This window comes from Thunnus thynnus, chromosome 24, assembly GCF_963924715.1.
Source record: "Thunnus thynnus chromosome 24, fThuThy2.1, whole genome shotgun sequence".
Taxonomy (NCBI): domain Eukaryota; kingdom Metazoa; phylum Chordata; class Actinopteri; order Scombriformes; family Scombridae; genus Thunnus; species Thunnus thynnus.
The window spans coordinates 16,480,165-16,494,168 of record NC_089540.1 but is presented as its reverse complement, the minus strand read 5'-3'; the positions used below and the strand labels follow the sequence as shown (position 1 = coordinate 16,494,168).

The 14,004-nt window shown below is 34.5% G+C and overlaps 1 protein-coding gene across 1 annotated transcript in view; it reads left to right on the top strand.

Moving 5' to 3' along the window:
* LOC137177058 (carcinoembryonic antigen-related cell adhesion molecule 1-like) overlaps positions 1–14,004 on the top strand; it is a 15,546-nt gene extending 1,542 nt beyond the window's left edge. Inside the window, exons 2-12 of the mRNA XM_067583150.1 lie at positions 4,519–4,668; positions 5,312–5,437; positions 5,530–5,690; positions 5,923–6,007; positions 8,203–8,352; positions 8,947–9,072; positions 9,165–9,325; positions 10,444–10,534; positions 10,823–10,912; positions 12,819–12,846; positions 13,403–14,004. Coding sequence (XP_067439251.1) covers positions 4,519–4,668; positions 5,312–5,437; positions 5,530–5,690; positions 5,923–6,007; positions 8,203–8,352; positions 8,947–9,072; positions 9,165–9,325; positions 10,444–10,534; positions 10,823–10,912; positions 12,819–12,832 — 1,154 coding nt within the window. The 3' untranslated portion in view covers positions 12,833–12,846; positions 13,403–14,004. The remainder of the gene's footprint in view (positions 1–4,518; positions 4,669–5,311; positions 5,438–5,529; positions 5,691–5,922; positions 6,008–8,202; positions 8,353–8,946; positions 9,073–9,164; positions 9,326–10,443; positions 10,535–10,822; positions 10,913–12,818; positions 12,847–13,402) is intronic.

Below are 14,004 nucleotides of genomic sequence, written 5' to 3'. Positions count from 1 at the left end.
TGATAGCATAATTGGCATATCTAGTCTAGTTAATGTGGTCAGTATTATTCATTCATTTTGTCAGTGAGTTAATACTTTGAGCTCATAATTTAAAATAATTGAGACAACGTCTTCTCACTATTCAGGCTACTGCAACTTGTTGAAACTTAAAGATCTATGTTATTTAATGTTTATGTTGGTTAAAGGGTTATTTTAACCTTTGATGGGTAACTGTTAGTGTATATCAGTAAAGTGAGTAGGGTATTGTGCTCTTGCTCTGTTCTTTGAATAGGTAGAGAGAGTTATTAACTGTATTATATTGGTACATTAAAAGATAAAGGTGTGTTGTGCTCTTGCTTTTTTCTTTTTGAAGGCGGAGAGAGTAACATAGATACCACAGTAGTGGTCGTATTGTTGTCCCCCTCCTTAATGATATGTACCTTTGGTTTTATTTGAGGCTCATAACAATACATTGTACTAAGTAGTTGTTGGCTCATTAGTTTGTTATTCACATGTACTAAAATTCACCAGAATGCAGGAAATCAAGTCTCCCGGCCTGAATGATTTTCTCTGTTCAGCCCTGGGCCCTGGACAAAAATATTGCTTCCAGCACCCTTAGATGTTCTCTGAATGCCCCCTGAGGGGGTACCGACTCATTGAGAAATGCAATTTGTTCAGAAAGGTAAAATTTTATGATATTTCACTGTAAAGCAAATATGAGGTTAGAGAAAATTCTAACAAATAAACAGCAGTAGAATATTTAGCTAGTTTCTCTCTCTTCTTTCTTGTCTGACCCTTTGGGGGGTCTGAACTCTACAGGTTGGGAACTACTGGACTAAACACCAGCTACTTAATTTTTAATTTTTAATATTTTAAATGTATTAATTTAATTAAAAAAGTAATTGGATCCTTCCATTATTTCCTTTTTTAAAAGGTCTGTGTGTTTTGTCTGATTGGCACTTTTTGCTTCCATGTATGGAGGTTTTTAAGGGCTGAAACTAAATATATAATTGCATTAATAACTTTATAATTAAATGCTCAAATAAACAAATATATTATATTATATTATTATGTAATTTAATGCTTAATTGTGACCATTGTCATGAACTGGCTCAAGGTCAGTGACAAAGAAAGGAATCACACATTAATAAAGCTTCTAAAAATTAGATTTATTGTTAACTTAATAAAAAATATAATAATGTTAGTCAGCTAAACAGTCATGAATGCAATGTGTGGATGAGTGAAGTATGTGATGCATGCAAGCAAAACAAAAGAAAACCAAAGTGTAACCCATTGGGCTGGTGGAGACCTGGAAGGAAGAGAGAGAAAGAGGTTAACAAGAAGACACCTAAATAGGCTGCAGGTCTAAACTACCCAGGTGCAGGTAGTTCCTAGAGGTCCTCTCCAAACCCGCCCACTGGCTCCTGAGCCAAGAAGCCAAAGCAACCTCTCTTCTTAAGTAAAAGGCAGAGAGATGGATGTCACATCAAAGATAAATCACAAATTAAATGAGACACTAAATATATAAATGTTAAATTTATCTGTGTGTGTATAGTCAAGCCCAAAATTATTCATACCGCTGGCAAATTTTGACTCACTAAAAGTGACTTTTATTCAACCAGCAAGTTTTTTCTTGATTGGAAATGACAGGCGTCTACCAGAAGATAATAAGACGATGTACAAGAGGCATCATTGTGGAAATAAATATTTCTCAGCTTTTATTTACATTTGAACAAAAAGTGGCAGGTCCAAAATGATTCATAACCTTTTCAATAATCAATAGAAAAGCCTTTATTGGCTATTACAGCAATCAAATGCTTCCTATAATTGCTGACCAGCTTTTTGCAAGTCTCCACTGGTATTTTTGCCCATTCATCTTTAGCGATGAGCTCCAACTCTTTCAGGTTGGAGGGTCTCCTTGCCATCACCCTGATCTTTAGTTCCCTCCACAGATTCTCAATTGGATTCAACTCAGGACTCTGGCTGGGCCACTGCAAAACATTAATGTTTTTGTTTCTAACCATTTCTTCACCACTTTTGCTGTGTGTTTTGGGTTGTTGTCGTGCTAAAATGTCCACTGGTGCCCAAGGCCAAGTTTCTCTGCAGACTGCCTGATGTTGTTGTTGAGAATCTTGATGTATTGCTCTTTTTTCATGGTGCTGTTTACTGTGTTCCCTGGTCCATTGGCTGAAAAACACCCTCAAAGCATTAGGTTCCCACCACCATGTTTGACAGTGGGGATGGTGTTCTTAGGGTTGAAGGCTTCTCCTTTGTTACGCCAAATGAAGGATACATCATTGTGGCCAATTTTTGTTTCATCTGACCATAAAACAGAAGACCAGAAGTCTTCTTCTTTGTCCAGATGAGCCTTTTCAAAGGCCAAGTGGGCTTTTGTGTGCCTTATCTGGAGAAGTGGCGTCCCCCTTGGTCTGCGTCCGTGGAACCCAGCAGTGTCCGTTGGACTGTCTACCTTGAGACATTGCTACCAGCAGAGCACATATTCACCAGGATGGCCTTTCTTTTTCTTTTTCACCTCTCTCACCATCCTCCTGGCCAGCACAGGTGTCACTTTTGGCTTTTGACCACGTCCTCTGAGATTTTCCACAGTGTGGAACGTCTTGTATTTTTTAACAATACTTTGCACTGTAGCCACTGGAACTTGAAAACATTTAGATATGGCCTTATGGCCCTTTCCTGACTTGTGAGCAGCCACAATGCGCAGCCGCAGGTCCTCAGTGAGCTCCATTGTCTTAGCCATGACTGTCCACAAACCAACTGCAGAGAGTTGCTGTTTTTCACCTGTTGAGTAGATTAAAACAGCTGTTCCCAATGAATCAGGGTAATTAGGATGCTTTAGAACAGCTTGGACTATTTGGAATGGTATAGAACTTTTCCCCATAGACTGTGACAGTTTGCAAAGGGTATGAATAATTTTGGACATGCCACTTTTTGTTCAAATGTAAATAAAAGCTGAGAAATCATTTTTTCCACAATGATGCCTCTTGTACATCGTTTTATTATCTTTTGGGAGAAGCCCGTGTCATTTCCGGTCAAAAAAAAACTTGCTGGTTGAATAAAAGTACCTTTAAGTTAAAATTTGCCAGGGGTATGATTAATTTTGGGCTTGACTGTATTTATTTATTCATTTAGATATATATTTATATACTTACACATTTTATTCATTTTATTCATTTGTATATTAATTTATTTACTTAATTAGTTTATTCACACATTAATGTATCTGTTTATAATTTTATTCATTTATTTATATATACTTTTATTTATCCATAGTGTAACTTGCTGCAGCGAAATATATAAATGTGTCAACTTCATCCATCAGAAGTCAGGGGGCGGGTTAAAGACTCTGATTGGTCAGCCTGCAGCCTTAGTTCCTGCACTATTTCCATGAGGATCGTTAATACAGCTTCATTCATTTCTGTGTCAGTCGGGTCAATATCATTCCAATTTGTTCAGTGAAGCCGTCAATCTGATCTAATAAAGCACTGGAACTGTAATTTGCCTCCATCTGTTCAGCTACAGCCGACATATCTACTATTGTAACACACAAGATTTAATTTAAATCTGCACCAGGTGCTGCCATCTTGAATTAGGCAAAAGCAGCAGATTCAAGTTCAACCACCAATCACAGGGCAGAGTCCGACCCCCTGACTGCTGATGGATGAAGATGACGCATTTATTTATTTCACTGCAGCAAGTTACACTATGGATAAATAAAAGCATATATAAATAAATAAATAAATAAAGTTATAAATAAATGTGTGAATAAATGAATAAGTAAATAAATAATTTAATATGTGAATGAATAAATAAGTATATAAATATGTAAATATATAAATATACATATATAAATAAACAAGTAAATTTAACATTTATATATTTAATATATCATTTAATTTGTGATTTATTTATTGTGATAATTAAGCATTAGATTATATAATTATTTACTCATTCATATATTTAAGCATTTTATTATATAATTATTTATGTATTTATATATTTAGTTTCTGCCCTTCCATATAACCTTCCATATAAAATTAGAGCAGGACAAAAACGTTTCACCGATTTAAAGTTCAGATGAAACGGCATTTCGACAGTATCTAACTTCCATATGGTGACGTATTTCTGAGTGAAACAGGACAGACAGGTGGGATGTAACGTTGGGAGGAATCTGATTTGAACATTGAAAAGTGGGCGTGTCATAATCAATCTGAGCTCTGTGACACTAAAAGTTGAAGATTGATTGATGGGTGGATGTCATGATGTTATTGGTTGAAATTGGTTGGTTCAAGTCTGCGTAAGCACATGTCATATTTTGTTTCACAGGAAGAGAACATGATTGGATTTTGATATAAGAATACAAAGAAATGGATTTTTTTGTATTTTTGGCATATATTGTTAAATAGATACACAATATGACTGGGGATGTGATCTCAAAGGGTTAAAAAGGCATTTTTTATTTCATGTTGACTTTCAACAGAAATTTGCATTCACTTGTTTTTATTTTATTTTATTTTTCAGAAGAACCACTCTACAAGAAAATAGGTGACAAAGCTGATCTCACACCAGCCTCTGCAGTGAATCCCATCACCAGTATAGAGTGGAAACATGGACCTGATCTTGCCATGGAGTGGAATGGAGACGAGACTTTCTCCTATCGACACTTCAAAGGTACCACTTTAATCTAAATCAAGCTGTTTGGTAGCCAGAGATCAATGATTTTATAAATTAGTTTGAAGTTTTTGACAAATTTACGTTGAGATTTTGGTTTAAATTAGGGTTCTTAATATTTTCGGTTGTAAATTAATTATATTTTAAGGAATTCTTTACAGTATTTAATAGGTTTATCCCAGATTTTGGTTAATTTAATAGATTGTATTATAATACAGTATTGAGGCCCTTTAAAGGTGTACTGTTAAATAAGGTATCACTTAATGTGTTTTGATCACAAAAGTCCTTTAATTGTGAAGATTATCCCTAAATATCTGAGGATGTTGCAATCTATAGATTTATTCTTTCATTATCCCTGTAAAACCTAATTAAACACCTTAATTACATAATTATCAATGGGTAAATGAATGGAATTAGGGTTATAAAAATGGGATTCACTTGCTTTTTCTGTGGGAAATCAAAACTAGACTTTTTTGTATGAAAATCAGCTGTTCTACAAATATTTTCAGTGTTTTAAAGTGCATATTTCTCCAGCTGACCACTCATAAGTGACCAACACTGGAAATAAGTGGCTCCAACTGACAACATGCTGTAAGATGACTAAAAATCCCTGTTTAGAAGCTAAACCTGTGCATTTTTGCAGATCGTGGTTCGCTGAACACTTTAACTGGAGCGCTGACGATCACAGGACTGACTCCAGACGACAGCGGCAGCTACACAGTAGAGATCAACAACAAAGTCACCAGCAAGACTGAACTCCTGGTTACCTGTAAGTGGAGGAATTGTGTACGAAGTTTGTCTTAGTTTATCAAAATGGCCCTAAATTCAAAGGAAATATCTTTTTGTTTTGTTTTCTATCAGCTCCTGTCTCTAAACCCACCATCTCCATATGTTGTGAACCTGAGATGACCTACTGTGTCCTCACCTGTAATGGCGACACCACAGGTGCTGAACCAGTCACCTACTGGTGGACATCAGGTGACAAAACATGGTCTTCAACCAAGGAACACAAAATAACAAAGGTAAACACAGGATAATGATGTTTGTGTGTCTCATCAGTAACAGATAAATCATGTTGCAAGAATAAACCAGAATCTAGTTTTTAAATTGATTCACATATTCAGGCATCAGTTGGTGACCAGCTTATTGTTGATAATCTGGACAAACTGTAAAAAGACAAAGTGAACTCCTCAAACAATCTGTATGTTTGGTTTATGAACTTTCAGCTAATATTGTTTTTCTCCCAATTTCTAGGAAGATGATGAGCTGTGGTTCAGCTGTATGCTTAAAAACCCAGTCAGCTTCATCAGCAGTGAAATAGTCTTCAACCCCTTCAATAGTGAGTTATCACACCAACAAATATCTGCTGTAACACATTTAATGTATTAATGTATCTTACTGTTTTTCCTAAACATGACAATGTACAATGTACACATTTACATGAACTGTGAAAGCAGGAAATGTATATTTGAAGTCTATCATAACTGTGAATATTTGGCTGTGAACAGTTTTATAAATCTGGTTTAAGGAATAGTGATGTGATGAGGGGTCATAAGGCAGGTAAAGAGTTTTAAAGGGACATTTGTCCCCTAAATTAGAAATAGACTAGAATCAGTGGAAATTAGCTGAGGGTAACACTTCAAGTCCCCCTATTTAGCATTAATAAAATGTATATGAACATTTATAAACATTTAATAAATGTTTATAACACACTATAATGTAGTTGTAAGTATATATTAAAAGGACGGGTTCACATTTCAAGTCTGTCTTAAAACAACAGTCAGGAGCCCAAATGAACATGTAAACATGTTTTTCTTGCTGTAATCATTCCTCCTGTTCATACTGACCATTAGAAGATCCCTTCATAATACACTTATAATGGAAGTGATCAAATCCACAGTCCTCATTCTGTGCAAAATGTATTTAAAAGTTTATCTGAAGCTAATATGAAGCTTCAGCGTCCAAATGAGTCAAATCAAGTAGATATCTTTCAACATTACAGTCTTTTTAGTGCCAAAGTTCCTCTTTTTGTTACTTTACTTCCACCACAACTCAACAGGGAAACACTGTCCGAGGAAACATAAAGAGGGAATTTTTAGCTAAAAAGACTGTAAATGTGTCAGATATCCACTTGATATGACTAACTCAGACTGATGAAGCCTCATATAAGCTTCACATCAACTTTTAAATGACTGTGTGGACATACTGTGGATTTTGGCCTCCATCACTTATTCTACTTTATGCTCCACCACATTTTAGAGAAAAAAAAAAAAACTTTTACTCCACTCTATTCATTTGACATATGTTTATTGTAGTTAGTTTACAGATTGTGATTTTACATTTTGAAAAAAGCATATTTAAAAAATGCAATGCAGTGTTAAAGATCAAACCAGTGCTCCTCAACCTGTTTGGCTTGTGACCCCTGTGACAAAAAAGCAGCATCTAGTTGGGACCTCTTTACTTTTCAGATGGTTTCATTTATAGAATTGCTAGTGGGTCCAGAGAGGTAAAATTATACAATATTTCACTGAAAAGCAAATATGAAGCTAGAAAAAACAAATAAATACAGCAGCAGAACATTTAGTTTTTCTCTTTTCTTTCCTTTCTGACCCTTTGGGGGGTCTGAATCCTACAGGTTGGGAACCACTGGACTAAACACCAGCTACTTAAATAGTTTTTTTAAATAACATGACCGGGGATGTGATCTAAAAGAGTCAAAAAGTCATTTTTTATTTAATTTTGACTTTAAACAGAGAAATTTGCGTTCACTTGAAGTTAATTTATTTTATTTTGAAAGACTCTGATTGGTGAATGAACAGTATTACAGACCCACAGGATCTGAGATCCTGAATACAGCTTCATTCATTTCTGTGTCAGTCAAGGCTGATATTCTATATTGTTCAGTGAAGCCGTCAATATGATCTAATAAGCATAATAAATAAATAAACTTGTAAATAAATGTGTGAATAAATGAATAAGTGAATAAGTAAATGAATATAGGAACGAATAAATAAATATACAAATGTGTAAATATATAAATATATATACATATAAATGAATAAAAAAATACACAAATAAATTTAACATTTATAATCTAAAGTCTCACTACAACTGTACAATCCGTACTGTGTAATATTTCTGAGTGAAACAGGACAGACAGGCGGGATGTAACGTTGGGAGGAATCTGATTTGAACATTGAAAAGTGGGCGTGTCATAATCAATCTGAGCTCTGTGAGGCTAAAAGTTGAAGATTGATTGATGGGTGGATGTCATGATGTTATTGGTTGAAATTGGTTGGTTCAAGTCTGCATAAGCACATGTCATATTTGTTTAACAAGACGAAAACATGATTGGATTTTGATATAAGAATACAAAGAAATTGATTTTTTTGTATTTTTTGGCATATATTGTTAAATAGATACACAATATGACCAGGGATGTGATCTCAAAGGGTTAAAAAGGCATTTTTTATTTCATGTCGATTTTCAACAGAAATTTGCATTCACTTGTTTTTAATTTATTTTATTTTTCAGAAGAACCACTCTACGGGAAAATAGGTGACAAAGCTGTTCTCACACCAGCCTCTGCAGTGAATCCCATCTACACCATAGAGTGGAAACATGGACCTTATTTTGCCATAGAGTGGAATGGACACGAGACTTTCTCCTACCGACAATTCAAAGGTACCACTTTAATCTGAATCAAGCTGTTTGGTAGCCAGAGATCAATGATTTTATACATTAGTTTGAAGTTTTTGGCAAATTTACGTTGAGATTTTGGTTTAAATTAAGGTTCTTAATATTTTCTGTTATTATGTTATTTATGTTACAGTATTTAATAGCTTTATCCCAGATTTTGGCTAAATTAATGGATTGTATAATAATACAGGGGTTTTCATGTGTTTTCTGCACGAATTGAGTTCTTTAAGGAGTATAGTCCAATAAATTTGACAAATACATTATCATTACATTATTATTATATTACATTATCCTTGTAAAACCCAATTAAATACCTTACTTCCATAATTATCAATGGGTAAATGAATGGAATTAGGGTTATAAAAAAGGGATTCACTTGCTTTTTCTGTCGGAAATCAAAACTAGACTTTTGTATGAAAATCAGCTGTTCTACAAACATTTTCAGTGTTTTAAAGTGCATATTTCTCCAGCTACCCACTCTTAAATGACCAACACTGGAAATAAGTGGCTCTAGCTATCAACATACTGTTAGACAACTAAGAATCCCTGTTGAGAAGCTAAACCTGTGCATTTTTGCAGATCGTTGTATACTGAACACTTCAACTGGAGCGCTGACGATCACAGGACTGACTCCAGACGACAGCGGCAGCTACACAGTAGAGATCAACAACAAAGTCACCAGCAAGACTGAACTCCTGGTTATCTGTAAGTGGAGGAATTGTGTATGAAGTTTCTCTTAGTTTATCAAAACGGCCCTAAATTCAAAGGAAATATCTTTTTGTTTTGTTTTCTATCAGCTCCTGTCTCTAAACCCACCATCTCCTTATTGTGTGAGCCTGAGATGACCTACTGTGTCCTCACCTGTAATGGTGACACCACAGGTGCTGAACCAGTCACCTATAACTGGACATCAGGTGACATGACGTGGTCTTCAACCAAGGAGCACAAAATAACAAAGGTAAACACAGGATAATGATGTTTGTGTGTCTCATCAGTAACAGATAAATCATGTTGAAAGAATAAACCAGAATCTAGTTTTTTAAATTGAGTCACATATTCAGGCATCAGTTGGTGACCAGCTGAGGCAGAATCCAGGCTGTGCAGTTTAGGATATTTAGATAGTTTAGAATATTTCTGAAATTAGCTTTAACTATATCAGGTATATTAAATATGCTGTGAATTGTCTCTGGTAAATAAACAATATATAATTAAATAAACTGAACAGCAACATGAACAAACCTGCAGAAAATAAATATTTCAGATCATGGAAAGGGCCAGACTTGTCTCTGTAAAGTCATAAAAAGTGACAACAAGAGCTGCATTTGGATACAAGGTTGGACATTTTTATTTTTATCCAATTAACAGGCAACTGTTGAGTTAATCTAATATTTTATATGAACGTCATAGTTTCACAAAACATTCATATAAAAGATATAAAAGATATTTTGTTACAAGTTTAAACCTTCAGCATTCAGACATTTTTAAAACTCTGAATATCTCCATATGTCATGGTAATAGTAATAAAGCATCACATTAATTAATTTGTAAATTAGTTTATTATTTCCTGTATTTATTGTACAATTAGATATTAATAAATTGAATTATTTATTACTATTTATGTGACACTTTTGGTCCTCTATACACTAGATGTGGCAATTACAGTGTTTTTGTATCTCTTTTGTTTCCCATACAATCTTGCATGTGATAAAAATGTGATATTAGAAAACTTGACAGGTTTCTCTGTTAATTACTTTATAGCTATTTGTGATACTGAGAAAAAATAAAAAAGATGTTAAAGATTGCCCAAATAAGGTTTTAGTGTTCTACCAAAGCATACTAGTATACTATAATTTATACTGGATAATTCAGTCTTGCAGATGTGCTAAATAGTGGATTACAGCATATATAGTGAAAAGCTGATGACCGAATGACTAAGTACCAACATCACGGTGTTGTCTCTGATGTTATTGTTGGTAATCTAGACAAACTGTAAAAAAGACAAAGTGAGCTCCTTAAAAAATCTGTATGTTTGGTTTATGAACTTTCAGCTAATATTGTTTTTCTTCCAATTTCTAGGAAGATGATGAGCTGTTGTTCAGCTGTGCGTTTCAAAACCCAGTCAGCTTCAGTGAATTCAGTGAAAAAGTCTTCAACCCCTTCATCAAACGTAAGTTATCACACCAACAAATATCTGCTGTAACACATTAAATGTATTAATGCATCTTACTGTTTTTACTAAACATGACAATATACTCAATGTCCTCATAGGAGTTACAAAACATGTTCTAACAGCATTAAATGACTAAATGATGAGCTTTGAGTTTATTATTTTTCTGTATTGGGTCACCTCAGAGTGTATTATCAAAGATGGGATCAGCTAACAACGTTAGAATATAATACAGTGTCCTTGTAAACCATTTGTTGTTTTAATTATTTATTCTTTCATTTTTTGTAGGGGATTGGACACGGACCTACATCATCATAGCAGTATTTACTCTGGTTGTGTGCATCATCATCATCAAGTTCAGACGCAAAAGGAGAGCACGTAAGAAGTCACAAAATATTGTATTTATTTTGATGCACTAAATATACTGTATTTTGGTGGTCTGATATAAATCAAATCTTTGACTTGAATTTACATTCTTTATATGTCTTTAGGTGTGGTATATTAATATTTATGTAAATGTGACTGATAATGTTAATCTAGTTGTGCATCATACATATTCAAGTTCTTTCAAGAGTGTGATTCTACCAACAATATTAGTCCTGATGATGTATTTTCATGCTAAGAGACAGGAAGTTTCTATCCTCATGCAAACATCCACAACCACAACCAACACCAAGAGATTCTCTCCAGATGTTTGATGAATCTGCATAAAAGGATGTTTCAGGGTCGACTTGTTGTCTTAGTGGTTAAAGCTCATAACAAATAACTGCAACATCACTACCTTTCATGTCTCCATCTACACTACTGAAGGCAAAAATGCTAATTAAATAAGCTTACTTTGAATAAAATAATACAGTATTATTGCTTTTATACAGAAAGCTGTAAATAAGGAAGAAAAATCAGAGCAAGGTAGAAATTACACAATTAAATCTAAAATCTGTTAATTTTTTTAAGAGTAAAATCACAAAGTTTATTTTTTTGTATCAAATCACAAAAAAAGAAAGAAGACGATTACAGGAAGAGAAAATAACAACAACATACATTATATTAAACATACATGATACTATTCAGTTATAGGAGTGGCAAAAATTGGATTTAAGAGGTGAAGCGTCGACCATGAACCACAACGTCTCTGATTCATGTTTGATTAGGAACCTTTATTGATTGTTGTTCTCCATCTCTCTCTCCCCCCGTCCCTCATTTTCTGTCATCTCTCCATTGATACTAATCAATAATCAATAAAAGCATGGAACGCCCAAGAATGTTTTTACTTAAATAAAATGTGAATGGTGTAATCTTTGGAATAATGAGATAAGCTGCATCCTGTGATGTGAGTGTACGTGGGGGAATGTGAGGTCTGAGAAGTTTTGACAGGTCAGGAGGTAATAGGTAGCAGTTTGTAGTCTGACTTGAATGAAACCGTAAACCAGTGAATCAGAAGAATTGTAGCAGCTGCATTTTGGACTTGTTGGATCTTTTTAATAGTACAGAATACAAGACCTGAATGAGCATGAATGAGAATTTCTGCATCTGACTGTGTTAGAAATGGGTGAACTTGGACGATGTGTCAGAGGTGGAAGAAAACTACTTTAGTGATGTTGCTGATGTTTCCCTCAAATCTAAGATAAATGAAATTACAGGACTTCTTTATCTCTTCTGCTTAGTGGCAACATCAGAAGACAACTTCCTAATCAGAGCTGAAAATGTAAAGTAGAGGTTCATTGATAAACACACTGAAAGGCACCAGAGACAGTCTGCCTTTCTGTATCTGTATGTCTGAAGTCTTTGAAGCCATAAAAAGCCTTGAAGGTTCGATATTTAAAAGGTCAAGACCAGGCGAGTCTTCAGCTGTACTGCAGAGACTGTGTATTGTCACTAAACTAAAACGTATGACTCATTACATTTTCTTTGGCTGATTCTTCCTCACCTCTGACAACATTGTCAGAGTATTAGGAAAACCCATCTCTCATGACTCTACACATATTGTCCACTCTGTTAATACTATTAATATTGTTCTATTTGTCAATGAGAAGCTGTGTTTGTAAAGGCCACCTTCAACATCTGTAATTAATTCAGGTATTTAATCTCTACAACTTTCTCAACTAAACAAAACCACCAGATAAAAGAGCAGTTATGAATGTTACAAATGTATTATTAATACCCATGTTGCACAAGTTTGACATTCACAAAAGAAAATGTAACTTATAAAACCTAATTATGAAACAAAACATGATTAATGAAGAATTCCAGTGAGTTAACACACACTTATTCATCTTCAATACAGGATGGAGCTACTGAAAGGAAATGGCAAGGTAAGATAGAACGTTTTCACATTGGTCACCTATTTGTCTTTAATAATTTTACATGACAATATTTTAAATAATGTTCTGTTTTCATGCATCCAGCACTTAAAAGTAATAAATATCTAAACTTTTATATGCAAAAACCACTATTTCAAATGCATTCAATGTACTTTATTTAATTGCTGAATTTTAAGAATCAATTAAATAAAAAAGTCTCAAATTGGACACATTGTTAGTTGTTGGTGATTTAGTAATGTGATGTTTTCCTAACAGACAAATGAAGTTTTACAGTCATCAATCATACTGCTGTTAGTTTTAACAGATAAAATTAAAACATGTATTCTGACAAATAGATTTATTTGCAACTAAATACTGACAAAGACATATCTGACCAACATTTGTTTGAATAGCAGCAGTTAAAAAACTTCTAATGGAACTGGTGAGTAAAATATTATTGTATCCAGTCAGAATGATGCCAAAAGTTACAGCGGTAAACTAAAACTCTGTGTGTCCTGTATGTATTAGATGCATTGTAATTTTGATAGTTCTTTTTATCATTTTACAGAGAAGTCAGCAATGATTCCTGATGACCTGGATACACGCTGCTGATGGATGAACAGACAGCAGATCCAGAAGATGAGGCCTGAAGCTGAAGTACTTTGGGTTCCTATTTACTGAAAAAACCCTGCAGGATTATACCAAACATAGCGATCATAGTGGTTGTACTGACATTGGCACTCTTCTTTGGTTCAAGAAACAGTACAATTGGTACAACAATTCTAAGGACCGAGATCCTAAGACAACATGTTGTTCTCTTGAGACCACAGCCTGTAATCCTGAAAGGATGGAGCTGAATATTGAACTCCTTCTCCTCTATCCTTCCATGTACAGTCTTGTGAACACCTAGCCAACCATGATCCCAAATATTTCCATTGCATATCATGTGCTGTAGCCAGAGACATGTGAGCTGATGAGTTATGTACAATTTAAGTATTTAGCTATAGTGGGTGTTGGCACAACTGTCAGTGCACACCTTGTATTAGAATACATCCAATCACTGGTCATGAAGTCGCTTTCTGTCCCTCCCTGAAACCAGTGTTTCTCAAACTCTGTGTCTGCTTCTTCACTAACTGGGACTGTGTAGAATAAATCAGACGCCTGAATGAA